The sequence below is a fragment of the Scyliorhinus torazame genome, chromosome 8, assembly GCF_047496885.1.
Source record: "Scyliorhinus torazame isolate Kashiwa2021f chromosome 8, sScyTor2.1, whole genome shotgun sequence".
Classification (NCBI taxonomy): Eukaryota; Metazoa; Chordata; class Chondrichthyes; order Carcharhiniformes; family Scyliorhinidae; genus Scyliorhinus; species Scyliorhinus torazame.
Window position 1 is genome coordinate 163,583,173 of NC_092714.1, and position 21,089 is coordinate 163,604,261.

Genomic DNA, 21,089 nt, shown 5'->3' on the forward strand with positions numbered 1-21,089 from the left:
TTGAGGGGAGATAGATATAGGACAGATGTCAGAGGTAGGTTCTTTACTCAGAGAGTAGTAAGGGTGTGGAATGCCCTGCCTGCAACAGTAGTGGACTCGCCAACACTAAGGGCATTCAAATGGTCATTAGTTAGACATATGGGCAGCACGGTAGCACAAGTGATTAGCACTGTGGCTTCACAGCGCCAGGGCCCCAGGTTCGTTTCCCCGCTGGGTCACTGTCTGTGCGGAGTTTGCACGTTCTCCCCGTGTGTGCGTGGGTTTCCTCCGGGTGCTCCGGTTTCCTCCCACAGTCCAAAGACGTGCAGGTTAGGTGGATTGGCCATGCTAAATTACCCGTAGTATCCATAAGGGTTGGGAGGGGTTATTGGGTTGCGGGGATAAGGTGGAAGTGAGGGATTAATGTGGGTCGGTGCAGACTCGATGGGCCGAATGGCCTCCTTCTGCACTGTATGTTCTATGTATTCTATGTAATATGGACGATAAGGGAATATTGTAGATGGTCTTTAGAGTGGTTTCACAGGCCGGCACAACATTGAGGGCCGAAGGGCCTGTACTACGCTGTAATGTCCCATGTTCTATGTTCTCTAGACTCAACATCCACCAATTCCTTCTCTTTGAAGCCTCAGCAGTTTCGAAATTCTGAACAATGAGTATGATCATCTGATTTAAATTCTACTGAAAGCTATTTCATTAAATGTATTACCAGTTTAAATAAATTAGGTTATTGGAACCAGTGCTCCACACAGGTTTTGCAGGTGTCCAAGTCGTATTGTGCAGTGGAACTTTAAGATTTGATGTTTTAGTTATGGAAAGTTATCTTGCTTAATCCAAATTTCATTGTGCTCTTAAGAATGCAAACATTACTCATTTCTTATATTGTTTAAATTGCTGATTGGTTCTGATGTCTTTCCAATTCATGTTATTCTGACAGTTTGTGTGTTTATTATGTCAGGAAAATCTATCGACATCAGCCATTCTTGAAATGAGTCAACGAGGAGAGACAGACAAAATTCATGAGAATGAAATACATATATCAGGTTAGCATTTCAACATTGCAGGTCAATTTTAAGATGGAAATGTTACACCTCGATTCTTTATTTCCATCACTTACAGATTGTTGTCTTTTGTACATGTAGAAGGCAGGAGACGGTTAATTTAAACTGTCCTGATTTCCCCGCTCACTACACATCCATCAACAGAAATGTGTTTGTTTTTATACTGATTTCCTCCTTCATAAATGATGGCCTCTTCCCCAACCCTTAAATTTGAGATGTTCCAAATGTCTATTGATAACTTGCACAGCAAACTCGAGGTAAGATAAAAGAAGAAGGGTTGATTTATTTTTACACACACGCGCACATACACACTCTAACTCACACACACACACGCATGAGAGAGGGGTTTCACAACATAAATACGGCAATTTTCGGGAACCTTGGATAACGAAAGATATTGTAGGCCTCGTCAAAAAGAAAAAGGAGGCATTTGTCAGTGCTAAAAGGCTGGGAAAAGACAAAGCCTGTGTGGAATATAAGGAAAGTAGGAAGGAACTTAAGCAAGGAGTCAGGAGGGCTAGAAGGGGTCATAAAGTCATTGGCAAATAGGGTTAAGGAAAATCCCAAGGCTTTTTACACATACATAAAAAGCAAGAGGGTGGCCAGGGAAAGGGTTGGCCCACTGAAGGATAGGCAAGGGAATCTATGTGTGGAGCCAGAGGAAATGGGCGAGGTACTAAATGAATACTTTGCATCAGTATTCACCAAAGAGAAGGAATTGGCTGAGTCTGGAGAATGGTGTGTAGATAGCCTGGGTCACATTGAGATCCAAAAAGACGAGGTGTTGGGCGTCTTAAAAAATATTAAGGTACATAAGTCCCCAGGGCCTGATGGGATCTACCCCAGAATACTGAAGGAGGTTGGAGAGGAAATTGCTGAGGCCTTGACAGAAATCTTTGGATCCTCACTGACTTTAGGTGATGTCCCGGAGGACTGGAGAATAGACAATGTTGTTCCTCTGTTTAAGAAGGGTAGCAAGGATAATCCAGGGAGCTACAGGCCGGTGAGCCTTACTTCATTGGTAGGGAAATTACTGGAGAGAATTCTTCGAGTCAGGATCTACTCCCATTTGGAAGCAAATGGACGTATTAGTGAGAGGCAGCATGGTTTTGTGAAGGGGAGGTCGTGTCTCACTAACTTAATAGAGTTTTTCGAGGAGGTCACAAAGATGATTGATGCAGGTAGGGCAGTGGATGCTGTCTATATGGACTTCAGTAAGGCCTTTGACAAGGTCCCTCATGGTAGAAGGTGAAAAGTGAAGTCAAAGGTGACTCGGAGAAAGTAAAAGGTGAAGTCACACGGGATCAGGGGTGAGCTGGAAAGGTGGATACAGAACTGGCTAGGTCATAGAAGGCAGAGAGTAGCAATGGAAGGATGCTTTTCTAATTGGAGGGCTGTGGCCAGTGGTGTTCCGCAGGGATCAGTGCTGGGACCTTTGCTGTTTGTAGGATATATAAATGATTTGGAGGAAAATGTAACTGGTCTGATTAGTAAGTTTGCAGATGACACAAAAATTGGTGGAATTGCGGATAGCGATGAGGACTGTCAGAGGATACAGCAGGATTTAGATTGTTTGAAGACTTGGGCGGAGAGATGGCAGATGGAGTTTAATCCGGACAAATGTGAGGTAATGCATTTTGGAAGGTCTAATGCAGGTAGGGAATATACAGTGAATGGTAGAACCCTCAAGAGTATTGAAAGTCAGAGAGATCTAGGAGTACAGGTCCATAGGTCACTGAAAGGGGCAACACAGGTGGAGAAGGTAGTCAAGAAGGCATACGGCATGCTTGCCTTCATTGGCCGGGGCATTGAGTATAAGAATTGGCAAGTCATCTTGCAGCTGTATAGAACCTTAGTTAGGCCACAGTATAGTGTTCAATTCTGGTCGCCACACTACCAGAAGGATGTGGAGGCTTTAGAGAGGGTGCAGAAGAGATTTACCAGAATGTTGCCTGGTATGGAGGGCATTAGCTATGAGGAGCGGTTGAATAAACTCGGTTTGTTCTCAATGGAACGACGGAGGTTGAGGGGCGACCTGATAGAGGTCTACAAAATTATGAGGGGCATAGACAGAGTGGATAGTCAGAGGCTTTTCCCCAGGATAGAGGGGTCAATTACCAGGGGGCATAGGTTTAAGGTGAGAGGGGCAAAGTTTAGAGTAGATGTACGAGGCAAGTTTTTTACGCAGAGGGTAGTGGGTGCCTGGAACTCGCTACCGGAGGAGGTGGTGGAAGCAGGGACGATAGTGACATTTAAGGGGCATCTTGACAAATACATGAATAGGATGGGAATAGAGGGATACCGACCCAGGAAGTGTAGAAGATTGTAGTTTAGTCGGGCAGCATGGTCGGCGCGGTCTTGGAGGGCCGAAGGGCCTGTTCCTGTGCTGTACATTTCTTTATTCTTTGTTCTATCCACCTCTTTTGCACTAACACAATAATGGGGGGGCAATAGAACATAGATCATGGAACAATACAGCGCAGTACAGGCCCTTCGGCCCACGATGTTGCACCGAAACAAAAGCCATCTAACCTACACTATACCATTATCATCCATACGTTTATCCAATAAACTTTTAAATGCCCTCAATGTTGGCGAGTTCACTACTGTAGCAGGTAGGGCATTCCACGGCCTCACTACTCTTTGCGTAAAGAACCTACCCCTGACCTCTGTCCTATATCTATTACCCCTCAGTTTAAGGCTATGTCCCCTCGTGCTAGCCATTTCCATCCGCGGGAGAAGGCTCTCACTGTCCACCCTATCTAACCCTCTGATCATTTTGTATGCCCCTATTAAGTCTCCTCTTAACCTTCTTCTCTCTAACGAAAACAACCTCAAGTCCATCAGCCTTTCCTCATAAGATTTTCCCTCCATACCAGGCAACATCCTGGTAAATCTCCTCTGCACCCGTTCCAAAGCCTCCACGTCCTTCCTATAATGCGGTGACCAGAACTGTACGCAATACTCCAAATGCGGCCGGACCAGAGTTCTGTACAGCTGCAACATGACCTCCTGACTCCGGAACTCAATCCCTCTACCAATAAAGGCCAACACTCCATAGGCCTTCTTCACCACCCTTTCAACCTGGGTGGCAACTTTCAGGGATCTATGTACATGGACACCTAGATCCCTCTGCTCATCCACACTTTCAAGAACTTTTCCATTAGCCAAATATTCCACATTCCTGTTTTTCCTTCCAAAGTGAATCACCTCACACTTCTCTACATTAAACTCCATTTGCCACCTCTCAGCCCAGCACTGCAGCTTATCTATATCCCTCTGTAACCTGCTACTTCCTTCCACACTATCGACAACACCACCGACTTTAGTATCGTCTGCAAATTTACTCACCCACCCTTCTGCGCCTTCCTCTAGGTCATTGATAAAAATGACAAACAGCAACGGCCCCAGAACAGATCCTTGTGGTACTCCACTTGTGACAGAACTCCATTCTGAACATTTCCCATCAACCACCACCCTCTGTCTTCTTTCAGCTAGCCAATTTCTGATCCACATCTCTAAATCACCCTCAATCCCCAGCCTCCGTATTTTCTGCAATAGCCTACCGTGGGGAACCTTATCAAACGCTTTGCTGAAATCCATATACACCACATCAACTGCTCTACCCTCGTCTACCTGTTCAGTCACCTTCTCAAAGAACTCGCTAAGGTTTGTGAGGCATGACCTACCCTTCACAAAGCCATGCTGACTATCCCTGATCATATTATTCCTATCTAGATGATTATAAATCTTGTCTCTTATAATCCCCTCCAAGACTTTACCCACTACAGACGTGAGGCTCACCGGTCTATAGTTGCCGGGGTTGTCTCTGCTCCCCTTTTTGAACAAAGGGACCACATTTGCTATCCTCCAGTCCTGTGGCACTATTCCTGTATCCAATGATGACATAAAAATCAAAGCCAATGGTCCAGCAATCTCTTCCCTGGCCTCCCAGAGAATCCTAGGATAAATCCCATCAGGTCCCGGGGACTTATCTATTTTCAGCCTGTCCAGAATTGCCAACACCTCTTCCCTACGTACCTCAATGCCATCTAATCTATTTACCTGGAGCTCAGCATTCTCCTCCACAACATTATCTTTTTCCTGAGTGAATACTGACGAAAAATATTCATTTAGTATCTCGCCTATCTCTTCAGACTCTACACACAACTTCCCATCCCAGTCCTTGACTGGTCCTACTCTGTCCCTAGTCATTCGCTTATTCCTGACATACCTATAGAAAGCTTTTGGGTTTTCCTTGATCCTTCCTGCCAAACACTTCTCATGTCCCCTCCTTGCTCGTCTTAGCTCTCTCTTTAGATCCTTCCTCGCTACCTTGTAACTATCCATCGCCCCAACTGAAACTTCACACCTCATCTTCACATAGGCCTCCTTCTTCCTCTTAACAAGAGATTCCACTTCCTTGGTAAACCACGGTTCCCTCGCTCGGCACCTTCCTCCCTGCCTGACCGGTACATACTTATCAAGAACACGCAGTAGCTGATCCTTGAACAAGCTCCACTTATCCAGTGTGTCCAAAACTTGCAGCCTACTTCTCCACCTTATCCCCCCCAAGTCACGTCTAATGGCATCATAATTTCCCTTCCCCCAGCTATAACTCTTGCCCTGCGGTGTATACTTATCCCTTTCCATCCTTAACGTAAACGTCACCGAATTGTGGTCACTGTCCCCAAAGTGCTCACCTACCTCCAAATCCAGCACCTGGCCTGGTTCATTACCCAAAACCAAATCCAATGTGGCCTCGCCTCTTGTTGGCCTGTCAACAAACTGTGTCAGGAAACCCTCCTGCACATACTGAACAAAAAACAACCCATCTAATGTACTCGAACTATATCTTTTCCAGTCAATATTTGGAAAGTTAAAGTCTCCCATAATAACTACCCTATTACTTTCGCTCTTATCCAGGATCATCCTCGCCATCCTTTCCTCTACATCCCTAGAACTATTTGGAGGCCTATAGAAAACTCCCAACAGGGTGACCTCTCCTTTCCTGTTTCTAACCTCAGCCCATACTACCTCGGAAGATGAGTCCCCATCTAGCATCCTCTCCGCCACTGTAATACTGCTCTTGACTAGCAGCGCCATACCTCCCCCTCTTTTGCCTCCTTCTCTGAGCTTACTAAAACACCTAAACCCCGGAACCTGCAACATCCATTCCTGTCCCTGCTCTATCCACATCTCCGAAATGGCCACAACATCGAAGTCCCAGGTACCAACCCATGCTGCCAGTTCCCCTACCTTATTTCGTATACTCCTGGCATTGAAGTAGACACACTTCAAACCACCTACCTGAACACTGGCCCCCTCCTGCGACGTCAAATCTGAGCTCCTGACCTCTATACTCTCATTCTCCCTTACCCTAAAACTACAATCCAGGTTCCCATGCCCCTGCTGCATTAGTTTAAACCCCCCCAAAGAGCACTAACAAATCTCCCCCCCAGGATATTTGTGCCCCGCAGGTTCAGATGTAGACCATCCTGTCTGTAGAGGTCCCACCTTCCCCAGAAAGAGCCCCAGTTATCCAGAAATCCGAATCCCTCCCGCCTGCACCATCCCTGTAGCCACGTGTTTAATTGCTCTCTCTCCCTATTCCTCATCTCACTATCACGTGGCACGGGCAACAACCCAGAGATAACAACTCTGTTTGTTCTAGTTCTGAGCTTCCATCCTAGCTCCCTGAAAGCCTGCCTGACATCCTTATCCCCTTTCCTACCTATGTCGTTAGTGCCAATGTGGACCACGACTTGGGGCTGCTCCCCCTCCCCCTTAAGGACCCGGAAAACACGATCCGAGACATCACGTACCCTTGCACCTGGGAGGCAACATACCAAACGTGAGTCTCTCACGCTCCCACAAAATCTCCTATAAGTGCCCCTGACTATAGAGTCCACAATTACTAATGCTCTGCTCCTCTCCCCCCTTCCCTTCTGAGCAACAGGGACAGACTCTGTGCCAGTTGTCCATACCCCATGGCTTACCCCTGGTAAGTCGTCCCCCCCACAAGTATCCAAAGCGGTATACTTGTTTCTCAGGGGAACGACCGCAGGGGATCCCTGCACTGACTGTTTTTTCCCCGTCCCTCTTACAGTTACCCATCTATCTCCAATCTTTGGTGTAACTAATTCCCTGAAGCTGCTATCTATGACCCCCTCTGCCTCCCGAATGATCCGAAGTTCTTCCAACTCCAGCTCCAGTTCCCTAACTCGGTCTTGGAGGAGCTGGAGATGGCAGCACTTCCTGCAGGTAAAATCAGCAGGGACACTAACGGCATCCCTCACCTCAAACATCCTGCAGGAGGAACATTGCACTCCCTTCCCTGCCATTCCTCTAACTTTCTACCAAGATCTGGCTAACAACTAAATTAAAATTTTTTATATATTAAAAAAATATATATATTATTAATAACAATAATAAAATATGGTACTTACCTCACACCAAAGGGTTTTATTATTAGGTTAGAGGAGGAGGGCGGGTGGGAGACACTACACGTGTAGTGTCTCGGGTTTCCTCTCCACCAGAATTTATTGGTGAGGGTCTTCCCAGAAGTCCGCGGGTCGACTTCCTGTTCCCACCTTAAACACGAGAATTTTTTTTAAAAAATTATTTGAAGGAGAAACTTACCTCCCAGAAATCACTTCCGCACTGCCCCCGCTGAAATGGACTAGCCTGCTCCGCTCCTGCTGAAATCGACTTGGCCTGCAAGGTAAGCAAGTTGTTAATCTGCGCTTTTTCAAAATTCCCGCGCTGATTCTAAGGTCCCAGCTCTCACTCCCGAACTCAACAGCTGACCTGCAAGGTAAGCAAGTTAATCTGTACTCACCTCACCACAGACAACGACCTTTTAAATGGTCCCCTCTGCCTCGCAGCCCCCGCGCTTTTTCAAAATTCCCGCGCTGATTCTAAGGTCCCAGCTCTCACTCCCGAACTCAACAGCTGACCTGCAAGGTAAGCAAGTTAATCTGTACTCACCTCACCACAGACAGCGACCTTTTAAATGGTCCCCTCTGCCTCGCAGCCCCCGCGCTTTTTCAAAATTCCCGCGCTGATTCTAAGGTCCCAGCTCTCACTCCCGAACTCAACAGCTGACCTGAAAGGTAAGCAAGTTAATCTGTACTCACCTCACCACAGACAGCGACCTTTTAAATGGTCCCCTCTGCCTCGCAGCCCCCGCGCTTTTTCAAAATTCCCGCGCTGATTCCCGCAGCAATGAAAAAAGAAAACGGTTTCAGGGCATTGTAATATCCAGCACGGGACTTACGGGGTGGGAATGATTATCCTCCCCGTGGTCGCGTGGAGTACGAGCTCCCTTTCTGAGGGCCGATCGAAACCCTGGCCGTCCTGGAGGACCCCCCCAGTGACGCATCCCCCCGTCCCCGACCAGCTGCCACTCCGAGCGCCCGCCAGGTGGAACCATGTTAGAGTCACACCAGTGGGAACTCGGCCAGCTGCCGGCGGAGAATCGCCGCGGGGGCACTCTTTCAGTGGTCTTTGGCTGGCACCGCGTTGACCACGCTCACACGACAGGCGGCAATTCTCCGGTCCGTGGAGAAGCGCGGGAAGGCGTCGGACCCGATTGCGGGTCTGATGCCCTATTCTCCGCCCCCGCGCCAAGCGCGATTTCGGCGCGGAGGCTAGGAGAATCTTGGCCGTGGACCTTTACGATGGCAAAAACAGTGCAACAGGTGCAACGATTCACCAATCTAAAGGGGTTCGCACCGCCGCCGTTAGCAAAGTCGCCCAGACAGCCATCCAGTGCACGAAGAAACTGCACGATCTCAGGGCGGCCAGGGTGAGTAGGCAGCGCTGTGCCCCTGGCACCAAACCCCTACTCTCCCCACACACATGTAACCCGGACCCCCCCCCCTCAGGCGACGGCCGAACCCCCACATGCCAGCACCCATGCCAGCCGAAATAGCGCAATGGCCGGGCGCCCTAGCCACTGATGCCATCATCTACCCAACCCCTGGGCTGCATGCGCCGGACTGTCTAACAGTGTCATTGTTTGTGTTTGCCCCCCCGCCAACAGGAGAAGGCCGCGCACAACATCCGGGAGTGGGAGATGATCGGAGGGTGACCACCAGACCAGAGCCCCTCACCATGCCCAAACAGAGAGCACTGGACGTGGTCAACAGCCCGGAGGAAAGGGAGATTGCACACTCGGAGGTCGGTGGCGGATCCTCGTGACACATGTGAGCCCCCCTCACCCTCAATCACCCACACCCCCCTCACCCAGGAGTTCGGGTCAGAGGAGGACATAGACTTTCTGTCATAGCTCTCTCCAACACCCTCCACACATTCTGTTGAAGTCCACACATCGCATCTGGTACAGCAGGTGGAGGTAGGAGATGCCGAGGGGCCTGGCGATCGGAGGCAGTCCGGCGCCAGGAACTAGCTGCCGCCAGACGGGACCCGGGCTCCTGGAACATCCAGTCCCACCCACAGTCAGAGACCCAGAGACAACGGGAGGGGATGACAACCGGCGTCCAGCACCTGCGGGCGCAGGTGGAGGAAACTATCTGCGTGCAGGAGCAGGAGGTGGTGCCGGTCATGCATGCCACCTAGGCTGAAACTGCGTCTGCGGTAGAGGCAATGGCGGCGACGGTGTCAGATATTAGTCAGCATGTGCATGGCCTGGGGCATTCTGTGAAGGTGGGGGCCAAGGCCCAGGACAGGGCAGCCCTCACACAGGAAACCATGTGCCAGAGCTACCTGAACATCGCAGCGGCGCTCCTCAGCATGGCCATTGCTGAGAACGTCGTTGCTGGCCAGTGGGAGGTGGGGGACGAGTGAAGGCCACGTGGGTGGACTGTGCTATCCCTCCCCCCACCCCGACCATCCCCAGAAACCCCTCCCCAGCGATTCGACAGAACCATGTGATGGACTGGCTATCTCGCATGCAGGGATCACACAGGTGGAAGGTGTTACTGTGGGCATGAGTCAAACATTGTCAAACGATGTGGAGCCCGGAGATCATCGCAGAGTGGGCTGTAATCAATCTCCATCTCAAGGACCAGACCCACTGTCACTGCCAACCCAGTGCCCCCAGCTCATTGCGCTGCAGGTATGTGTCATGGATGTGGTGTGTATGTGGGTGGTTTGGTGGTGAGGGGGTTTCGTGGTGAGGAAGGTGAGGAGATGTGGGTGTGGGATAGTAGTGTCTGTGCCACTGACCAGCGATCCCCCCCTCCCCTAGTCTGTAAATTGTGTCCCAATGAGGGCGCCCAGTGTGCGCTGGCCCTGGCGATGGCGTTGTGCGGCTTCCCGTGCCTGCCCGAGCCCCATATCCCGCTCATTGTCCCCCTCCCCCTAATCCTCCTCGTCTGACGAGGCCTGCCCTTCATCATCGTTCTTCTCGAGCTCATCGCCCCTCTGCTGGGCTATAATGGGGAGGACGCAGCAGACCAGCATGATGCGGGCGACCCTCCTAGCCTTGTATTGGAGGGCCCTTCCAGAGTGGTCCAGGCATCTTCAGCACCCCGAAGCACCTCTCGGCAATGCCCCTGGTCTCCATGTGGGCATCATTGTAGTGGGTCTCCGCATCGGTCTGTGGCCTCCGTATAGACGTCATCAGCCACAACCGCAACGGCCAGCCAGCCCATCGCCTAGCAGCCAGCCCCGCAGCTGGGAGGGCGTGCCCCTCGAAAATGTCAGGGATCATCGAGTGCGCCAAAATGAAAGAGTCATGTACACTGTTTGCGTTGCACCTGTAAACCCTACTTTGTGCGACTTATGACTAGGACACCCAGGTCCCTCTGCACAGCAGCATGTTTTAAATATTTTATCATTTAAATAATAATCAGTTTTTCGGTTATTCCTTCCAAAATGGATAACCTCACATTTGGCAACATTGTATTCCATCTGCCAGACCCTAGCCCATTCACTTAAACCATCCAAATCCCTCTGCAGACTTCCAGTATCCTCTGCACGTTTTGCTTTACCACTCTATGTGTTGTCTGCCAACTTGGACACATTGCACTTGGTCCTCAACTACAAATCATCTATGTAAATTGTGAACAATTGTGTGCCGAACACTGAGTGGGGCCACTAGCTACTGATTGCCAACCAGAGAAACACCCATTAATCCCCACTCTTTGCTTTCTATTAATTAACCAATCCTCTATCCATGTTACTACTTTACCCTTAAAGCCATGGATCATTATCTTATCCAGCAACCTTTAGTGTGGCACCTTGTCAAAAGCTTTCTGGAAATCCAGATATACCACATCCATTGGTTCCCCGTTGTCTACCGTGCTGGTAATGTCCTCAAAAAGTTCCACTAAATTAGTTAGGCACGACTTGCCTTTTATGAACCCATGCTGCGTCTGTCCAATGAGACAATTTCCATCCAGATGCCTCGCTATTTCTTCCTTGATGTAGATCCATGCATCATCCCTACATCCGAAGTTAAGCTAACTGGCCTATAATTACCCACTTTCTGCCTACCTCATTTTTTAAACAGTGGTGTCACGTTTGCTAATTTCCAATCCGCCGGGACCACCCCAGAGTCTAGTGAATTTTGGTAAAATTATCACGCGTGCATTTGTAATTTCCCTAGCCATCTCCTTTAGTACCCTGCGGATGCATTCCATCAGGGCCAGGAGACTTGTCTATCTTTTGCCCCATTAGCTTGCCCATCACTACCTCCTTAGTGATAACAATTGTCTCAAGGTCCTCACCTGTCATAGCCTCATTTTCATCAGTCACTGACATGTTACTTGTGTCTTCCACTGTGAAGAGCCGACCCAAAAAAGCTGTTCAATTCCTCAGCCATTTCCTCATCTCCCATTATTAAATCTCCCTTCTCATCCTCTAAAGGACCAATATTTACCTTAGCCACTCTTTTTTGTTTTATATATTTGTCGAAACTTTTACTATCTGTTTTTATATTCTGAGCAAGTTTACTCTCATAATCTATTTTACTCTTCTTTATAGCTGTTTCAGTAGCTTTCTGTTTATACGTTTTCCAGCTCATTTCTGTCCCAAGCCTTCTGCCTTCATAATTAAATGATAAAATATGAAAACATGCTGCTGTGCAGAGAGACCTGGGTGATCTAGTCGCAAAAAATTGATTGTAGGTGCGACAAGTGATTAAGAAGGCAAATGGAGTTTTGTCCTTCATTGCTGGAGGGATGGAGTTTAAGATTAGGGAGGTTGTGCTGCAATTGTGTAAGGTGTTAGTGGGGCCACACCTGGAGTATTGTGTTCAGTTTTGGTCTCCTTACCTGAGAAAGGACGTACTGGCGCTGGAGGGTGTGCAGAGGAGATTCACTAGGTTAATCCCAGAGCTGAAGGGGTTGGATTATGAGGAGAGGTTGAGTAAACTGGGACTGTACTCGTTGGAATTTAGAAGGATGTGGGGGAGATCTTATAGAAACATATAAAATTATGAAGGGAATAGATAGGATAGATGCGGGCAGGTTGTTTCCACTGGTGGGTGAAAGCAGAACAAGGGGGCATAGTCTCAAAATAAGGGGAAGTAGATTTAGGGCTGAGCTTAGGAGGAACTTCTTCACCCAAAGGGTTGTGAATCTATGGAATTCCTTGCCCAGACAAGCAGTTGAGGCTCCTTCATTAAGTGTTTTTAAGATAAAGACAGATAGTTTTTTGAAGAATAAAGAGATTAAGGGTTATGGTGTTCGGGCCGGAAAGTGGAGCTGAGTCCACAAAAGATCAGCCATGATCTCATTGAATGGCGAAGCAGGCTCGAGGGGCCAGATGGCCTACTCCTGCTCCTAGTTCCTATGTTTTTATGAACGCCTCAGCCGCCTCCGCCGTTTCAAAATAAAAATCTTTGGCTTTGTACGTCATCCTCAGCTTTGCCGGGTATACCATACCAAATCGCACCCCCTTGTTGTACAGTGCTGCCCTCACTCCGCTGAAAGCTGCTCATCTCTTCGCCAACTCCACCTTCAAGCCCTGGTAAATCCAAACTCTAGCACCATCCCACTGCACCTCCTGCTTCTTCTTCGCCCAGCTTAACACCTTCTCCTTCATGTGGTATTTATGAAAGCAGATAATTACTGCTCTCAGTGGCTCATTACTTTGGGTTTCAGCCTTAACGACCGCTGATCTTGGTCCAGTTCATACCGGGAGGGGTCTTTTCCCTCCCCCATCAACTCCCCCAGCACCCTAGCGAGTACTCTGTTGGCCTTGAGCCCTCTGGTCCTTGGGGAAGCCCAAAATCCTCAGATTGTGCCGCCTTGGGCGGTTACCAAGTCCTCGAACTTTGCTCAGAGTCCTCAGTTGACCTCCACCACCCTCCGCAGCTCGTCTCACATCGAGGTGAGCTGCTCACTGTGCTGCGACACGGCTCCTCCACTTCCTTCAACTTTACACTTTGTTTTCTCATCTCGGTGATTGCCTCCTCCACCAATGATTTCAGTGTGACCGCCATCTCCTCCTCAACGCCTCCATGTGCCTCGCAAGCTGCTTCTCCAGCAGAGGAGATGGCGGTCGCATTGGGGTGGCTCTCATTAAGTGCATGGAACTGGGCCTTAAGTAGTGATAATTGCTTTCTCGTCACGCTACGGCGAGATTCCGATTTCGCCTATGGGAGCGGACCTGTTGCATCGTAAACTGTTTGGTACCTGACGCGGTTCTCGTTTTTGGCATCTGCCACTATTCACCGGCCTCATTTTGCTTGAGCGAGAGCGTAACGAGGCTGGAGAATCGCATCCTAAGTCATTTTTTGGGAGAATTGCGCCCACTATCTTTCATTATTTTAGTTATGCACAGATGATGGGTCCTTTTCTTGGAATTTTTCTTTCACTTTGGAATGTATCTATCTTTGTATTCTGAAATATCCCCTTAAATGTCTGCTGCTGCACCTCTATTGACCAATCCCCCAATTTAATTTGCCTGGTCACTTCAACTTTTAAGTTTAAGTTTAAAATACTCGTGCTAGACCCACTAATCTCTCCCTTAATCATATTGGGTGGAAGTCTTCATCTATTTGACGAAGTGCAGGCAATTAAGGTGGCACCGTGCCCGCTTGCCAGAATTGTGTGAACTCACATCCGATTCTGCGCATCGAGCCATTTATTTATGCATGAACGAGTACCTCTCTGAATCACATGGCAGGTCAGGATCTGATTCGCTCTCCCAACATCAATTGGCAAATTCAAAGGTCCCAGAACCTTATTTAAAAACCAATCTGGCAAACCAATGTCACTTTCTCCAGCTCACTTCGTTTTTTAAAAAATATTTTCAGTCTCCATTTTCACATTTTCCTTCAAAATCTACACCCCCCCAAAAAGCAGTAAACTGTGACAAATACAAAGTCAACAGCGATCCCATCGTCCCACCACCCCAACCATCGGCCCACCTGACAATATAAGCATCAAATAAAACAGACCCTCCCACAGTGGAAAAGAAAACAAAGGAGAAAAAGTAAAGGTAGTCAGGAATCACCCATTGTCACCATTAACCTATAGAGTCGTCCCCCCCCCGCCGACACTCAATGCCATCCAGCCTCCGAAAGAGTACGTAAATGACACCCAAGAGTTGTTAACCACCTCTCTCTTCCCCCCCCCCCCCCCCCCAACTCCTCCCCTCCACTTCCTCTTGTAAAACTCCTTTCCCAACCTCGGTTCCTTCCCCCTAACTTTCCACCCCGGCTGGACTCATCGGACTCTGTTCTGCCAGGCTCCAATGGTCGCAGCCCCTCCCCCCACCTCACCCAGGTTCACTGGCTGGCTTACACTGATGTGTTGGGTGCTCCGGATCCGTGGAACACATACAGGCCCCCAACACTTAAAATAGTGCAACACTATTTTATTAAGTTAGAAACTGTTGAACATAACTGTGGGTTAACACAATGTTAGATTAAACTAAAGACCTGTGCCTGTCCGAACCAGTCTATGCACTCAGCACATGGTGAGGATCTGTGCTGTAAGCTGTAAGCTCTGTCCTTGTAGGAGGCTGCATCCCGAATGAGCGGGAACTTTGATGCCCCCTGTCTTTATAGTGAGTGTGCTCGAACTGGCGATTGGCTGCGGTGTTGTGTGTGTTGATTGGCCTTGCTGTGTGTCCATCAGTGTGTGTGTATCTGCACCATGATATACTGGTGACATACACCAGCCAGCGTGGAGGCCCCCGCCCGGGTCTCTTTCCTCTTGCCCGGCCCCAGGAAAAACCCAGAAGTCCCCTTTAGGGCACAAACCCCGCATACACACCCACACCCCAAAGAACCCTCATTACGACTGAAAGTCCCATTTCATCGCTTGTCCAAACATACACAACGTTGGCTCCTGTAGCCCATACACCAGCACGCAGTGAAACAAAAAATTAAAAATACAGTCTTGAGGCTATATTGGTACATGACCATTTCTCAATTCTGCCACAGTCCTTCTGCCTTTGCAAACTCCTCCGCTGCTTCCGCCGTCCCAAAATAAAAGCCCTTGAACTTGTCGGTCACTCTCAGCTTCACTGGATATACAATGCCGCACTGCACCTTGCTAATGTACAGTGCCCTCTTCACCTGGTTGAAGGCAGCCCGCATCTTCGCCAGCTCCACCGTAAAGTCCTGGTATACACGAATACCTTCTCCTTTGCACTGTACCTACGGAAGCACAAAGTCTCTGGCGGCTCACTCGCCTTTGGTACAGGCCTCCACGACCGATGAGCCCGATCCAGTTCATATCGGAAGGGATCCTCCCCTCCCCCAATAGTTTCGCCAACATTGTGGCAAAATACTCAGTCGACCTCGGTCCTTCCACTCCTTTGGGCAGCCCCACAATCCTCAGATTCTGTCGCCTCGATCTGTTTTCCAGGTCTTCCATTTTGCCTCGCAGATCCTTGTTGATCTTTATCACCTTCCGCACCTACTTCCCCATCGAGATAAGTTGATCACTGTGCTGCAGTAATGCCTCTTCCACATCCTTCAGCGTCTCGCCTTGCTCCCGCACCTCCGCCACTGCGCTCGCAACCGCCGTCCTCACCGGGGTAATCGCCTCCTCCACCAGCACTTTCAAAACCGCCCCCATCTCCTTCCTCGTCACCTCCATATGTTTTGTGAACTGCCTTTCGAATTCCACGGCCATCACCTTAGTTATTTCTTCAGCCGTAAGCAGTGCGGTCTCCCCGGTGCTCGAGTCTCCATTTTCTTTCCCGACCCCGCGGTGACCTTTCCACTCCCCGACGGGCTTTCAGCTGCTTTTTTCACGGCCGTTTTTTTAACTGATCCTCGACATATCCCTTCCCTGTGCTTTCCCCCGTCTTTTGCTGCCTTCGCTGCCCCTAGGACTGGGCTTTAACCCCCGACAATGCCGTTCCCGAACGGGAGCCCTCCAACGCGCAGCTGTCTCCCTCCTGCCGTCACCGGAGGTCCCTTCAGCTCACTTCTTATCAGGAGACTGCTCAAGATGACATCTCGCCAGAAACAAAAGGCCACTTCCCTTCAGTCACAGGTCCTTGACACATTCATCCACGGAGTCTGGGTGCAAAGACATGTCTTACTCAATTTAAGGCCCAGTTCCATGCAATTAATGAGAGCCACCCCATATCCAACGGCCTCCCATCATTCAGCTGCCTCCCCAGCAAATGGTCATGCTGGTGCTGATTAGTACTCCTTTTGAAAAACATGAACCTGGTGGAAGGGCTTCTGTGGGGAGCCAAGGAGCAAAGTAGCCATCTTTGCTCACAGGCAAAGAGCCCAGGGGTCCTGGGCCTTCCACCCCAGTGCTCGGTGGGGGTGAGGGACTATCGGCTGGGGGTGGGGGATGCTCTACAGGGGTAGGCCGCCATGGGAGGGTGGGGGCTTCAACTGGGGGGAAACCACTCATGGTGCCATCATGCCAACCCTGGATCATGTTTCCCTATTCTGGTGCAACCCTTGTCCCTGTCCGTCTGCCCCACCGATCACCCATAACCCCCACCGACTGCCGAGGCCTCTGACCATGCGGCTGAAGGCTATTGCTAATCGTGAATTCGTAACCATGGTTGTGTGTGAACTTCACACAACCAAAGGAGATTCCCGTGGGTAAACGAGGCATGTAGCACGTTTATTGTGTTTGACAATTCCCCACTCTCCCGATGGTATTGCCCACTCCCAGTCCTCACCCCCTATCGAACGCCCCTATCCCCTCCCCTTTCCCCGGTGCCCTCAGTGATTCTCGATGTGCTTTGCCCTCCTACCTCTACCATTACATCTTGGTGTGCCCTCAGGATGCACATCAGAAGTGGAGGCAGCTAGCTGCATATCTCATCAATGCTCATGGCAGGTGTCCTCTGGGGCCAGTGGGCCCCGGCTCACTTGTCGGCGGCAGATGCACTGTTGTGCGCCTTGTCCCATGTGCCAGCTGCGAGATGCAGCCTCATCGGAGGGGTGGAAATTGGGGAAGCTGGTGGCCACTGTTGCCACTCTATGGGACGGGTCTGGGTTGGTAAACAGAGCCACCTGACAGAGGTCGGAGGTTGGTTCTTTCCGCAAAGAGTGGTGAGGCTGTGGAATGCCCTACCTGCAACAGTAGTGAACTCGCCAACATTGAGGGCATTTAAAAGTTTATTGGATAAGCAAATGGATGCTAATGGCATAGTGTAGGTTAGATGGCTTTTGTTTTTTGACTTCCCATGTCGGTGCAACATCGTGGGCCGAAGGGCCTGTACTGCGCTGTATCGTTCTATGTTCTTTGGGATTTCGGCGGCAGCGGTGCGCAGGGGCCCTCTGGGAGGTGAGTAGTGAGTTTAAAAACCTTACCTTTACAGGAGCAGCCCTTTGGATTTCGGCGGCAGCGGTGCGCAGGGGCCTTCTGGGAGGTGAGTAGTGAGTTTAAAAACCTTACCTTTACAGGAGCAGCCCTTTGGATTTCGGCGGCAGCTGTGCGCAGGGGCCCTCTGGGAGGTGAGTAGTGAGTTTAAAAACCTTACCTTTACAGGAGCAGCCCTTTGGATTTCGGCGGCAGCGGTGCGCAGGGGCCCTCTGGGAGGTGAGTAGTGTATTTAAAAACCTTACCTTTACAGGAGCAGCCCTTTGGATTTCGGCGGCAGCGGTGCGCAGGGGCCTTCTGGGAGGTGAGTAGTGAGTTTAAAGCCTTACCTTTACAGGAGCAGCCCTTTGGATTTCGGCGGCAGCGGTGCGCAGGGGCCTTCTTGGAGGTGAGTAGTGTATTTAAAAACCTTACCTTTACAGGAGCAGCCCTTTGGATTTCGGCGGCAGCGGTGCGCAGGGGCCTTCTGGGAGGTGAGTAGTGAGTTTAAAAGCTCTTACCTTTACAGGAGCAGCCCTTTGGATTTCGGCGGCAGCGGTGCGCAGGGGCCTTCTTGGAGGTGAGTAGTGAGTTTAAAAGCTCTTACCTTTACAGGAGCAGCCCTTTGGATTTCGGCGGCAGCGGTGCGCAGGGGCCTTCTGGGAGGTGAGTAGTGAGTTTAAAAGCTCTTACCTTTACAGGAGCAGCCCTTTGGATTTCGGCGGCAGCGGTTTGCAGGGGCCTTCTGGGAGGTGAGTAGTGTATTTAAAAACCTTACCTTTACAGGAGCAGCCCTTTGGATTTCGGCGGCAGCGGTGCGCAGGGGCCTTCTGGGAGGTGAGTAGTGAGTTTAAAAGCTCTTACCTTTACAGGAGCAGCCCTTTGGATTTCGGCTGCAGCGGTGCGCAGGGGCCCTCTGGGAGGTGAGTAGTGTATTTAAAAACCTTACCTTTACAGGAGCAGCCCTTTGGATTTCGGCGGCAGCGGTGCGCAGGGGCCTTCTTGGAGGTGAGTAGTGTATTTAAAAACCTTACCTTTATAGGAGCAGCCCTTTGGATTTCGGCGGCAGCGGTGCGCAGGGGCCTTCTGGTAGGTGAGTAGTGTATTTAAAAAGCCTTACCTGGTCCCGTGTCTGTTCTTCTTTTCTGCTTTATTTGTTTTTATATAAGGCGGGAACCGGAAGTTCGACCTCTGGCAAGTCCCCCCCCCCAACCAATAAATTCTGGTGGAGAGGAAACCCGAGACACTACACGTGTAGTGTCTCCCACCCGCCCTCCTCCTCTAACCTAATAATAAGACCCATTGGTGTAAGGTAAGTGCCATATTATATTATTATATTATTAGCATTGTGCAGGTCAAGGATCGGAGGTGGAGGAGCAGTCTCTGTCAGCGAGAGAACCTGAGAACATCTCAGACACTCAGAAGGTAAGAAGGTAAGTAAGTGATTTTTACTTTTATACCTTTTTTCAAATTGTGTGTGTCGGGGGGAAACTGAAGTGACATCACAGAAAAGCTGTGACCTGAGTGGCTGGTTGGGATTCTAACCTAAATTTAAAAAAAAAAATTTGAGTATTTGGGAACTAATTAAACATAATAACTTAATTATAATTTAGAGGATATCTAAGCCAGAGATCGGAGAATATTATAGTTAGCTATCGCATTTCTATTAGAAATCTAGTGCTAGGAAACAAATAGTTGACAGTAACTTTGCAATTTTTAAAAAAAGTATTTAAAAAAAAGACAAATTTTAATTTTAATTAATTGACGCAATGTCAGTTAGAGGGGTGCTGTGCTCTGACTGTGAGATGTGGCAGGTCCGGGAGGCTTCCAGCCTTCCGGATGGCTTCATCTGCAGAAAGTGCACCCAACTGCAGCTCCTCACAGACCGCATGGTTCGGTTGGAGCAGCAATTGGATGCATTTAGGGGCATGCAGGTGGCGGAAAGCGTCATAGATCGCAGTTATGTAAATGTGGTCACACCCAAGGTGCAGGCAGAGAAATGGGTGACCACCAGAAAGGGCAGGCAGTCAGTGCAGGAATCCCCTGTGGTTGTCCCCCTCTCGAACAGATATACCCCTTTGGATACTGTCGGGGGGGATAGCCTATCAGGGGAAAACAGCAGCAGCCAGAGCAGTGGCACCACGGCTGGCTCTGATGTTCAGAAGGGAGGGTCAAAGCGCAGAAGAGTAATAGTAATAGGGGACTCTATAGTCAGGGGCACAGATAGGCGCTTCTGTGGACGTGAAAGAGACTCCAGGATGGTATGTTGCCTCCCTGGTGCCAGGGTCCAGGATGTCTCCGAACGGGTAGAGGGAATCCTGAAGGGGGAGGGCAAACAGGCAGAGGTCGTTGTACATATTGGTACTAACGACATAGGCAGGAAGGGGCATGAGGTCCTGCAGCAGGAGTTCAGGGAGCTAGGCAGAAAGTTAAAAGACAGGACCTCGAGGGTTGTAATCTCGGGATTACTCCCTGTGCCACGTGCCGGTGAGGCTAGAAATAGGAAGATAGAGCAGACAAACACGTGGCTAAACAGCTGGTGTAGGAGGGAGGGTTTCCGTTATCTGGACCACTGGGAGCTCTTCCGGGGCAGGTGTGACCTGTATAAGATGGACGGGTTGCATCTAAACCGGAGAGGCATAAATATCCTGGCCGCGAGGTTTGCTAGTGTCACACGGGAGGGTTTAAACTAGTATGGCAGGGGGGTGGGCACGGGAGCAATAGGTCAGAAGGTGAGAGCATTGAGGGAGAACTAGGGAATAGGGACAGTGTGGCTCTGAGGCAGAGCAGACGGGGAGAAGTTGCTGAACACAGCGGGTCTGGTGGCCTGAAGTGCATATGTTTTAATGCAAGGAGCATTACGGGTAAGGCAGATGAACTTAGAGCTTGGATTACTACTTGGAACTATGATGTTGTTGCCATTACAGAGACCTGGTTGAGGGAAGGGCAGGATTGGCAGCTAAACGTTCCAGGATTTAGATGTTTCAGGCGGGATAGAGGGGGATGTAAAAGGGGAGGCGGAGTTGCGCTACTTGTTCGGGAGAATATCACAGCTATACTGCGAGAGGACACCTCAGAGGGCAGTGAGGCTATATGGGTAGAGATCAGGAATAAGAAGGGTGCAGTCACAATGTTGGGGGTATACTACAGGCCTCCCAACAGCCAGCGGGAGATAGAGGAGCAGATAGGTAGACAGATTTTGGAAAGGAGTAAAAACAACAGGGTTGTGGTGATGGGAGACTTCAACTTCCCCAATATTGACTGGGACTCACTTAGTGCCAGGGGCTTAGACGGGGCGGAGTTTGTAAGGAGCATCCAGGAGGGC

General features: G+C 49.8%; 1 protein-coding gene across 1 annotated transcript in view; it reads left to right on the forward strand.

Annotated features, from left to right (window-relative positions):
* LOC140428892 (uncharacterized) overlaps nt 1-21,089 on the forward strand; it is a 130,427-nt gene that overhangs the window by 39,307 nt on the left and 70,031 nt on the right. The window contains exon 4 of the mRNA XM_072515539.1: nt 956-1,040. Within this exon, the coding sequence (XP_072371640.1) occupies nt 956-1,040 (85 nt within the window). The remainder of the gene's footprint in view (nt 1-955; nt 1,041-21,089) is intronic.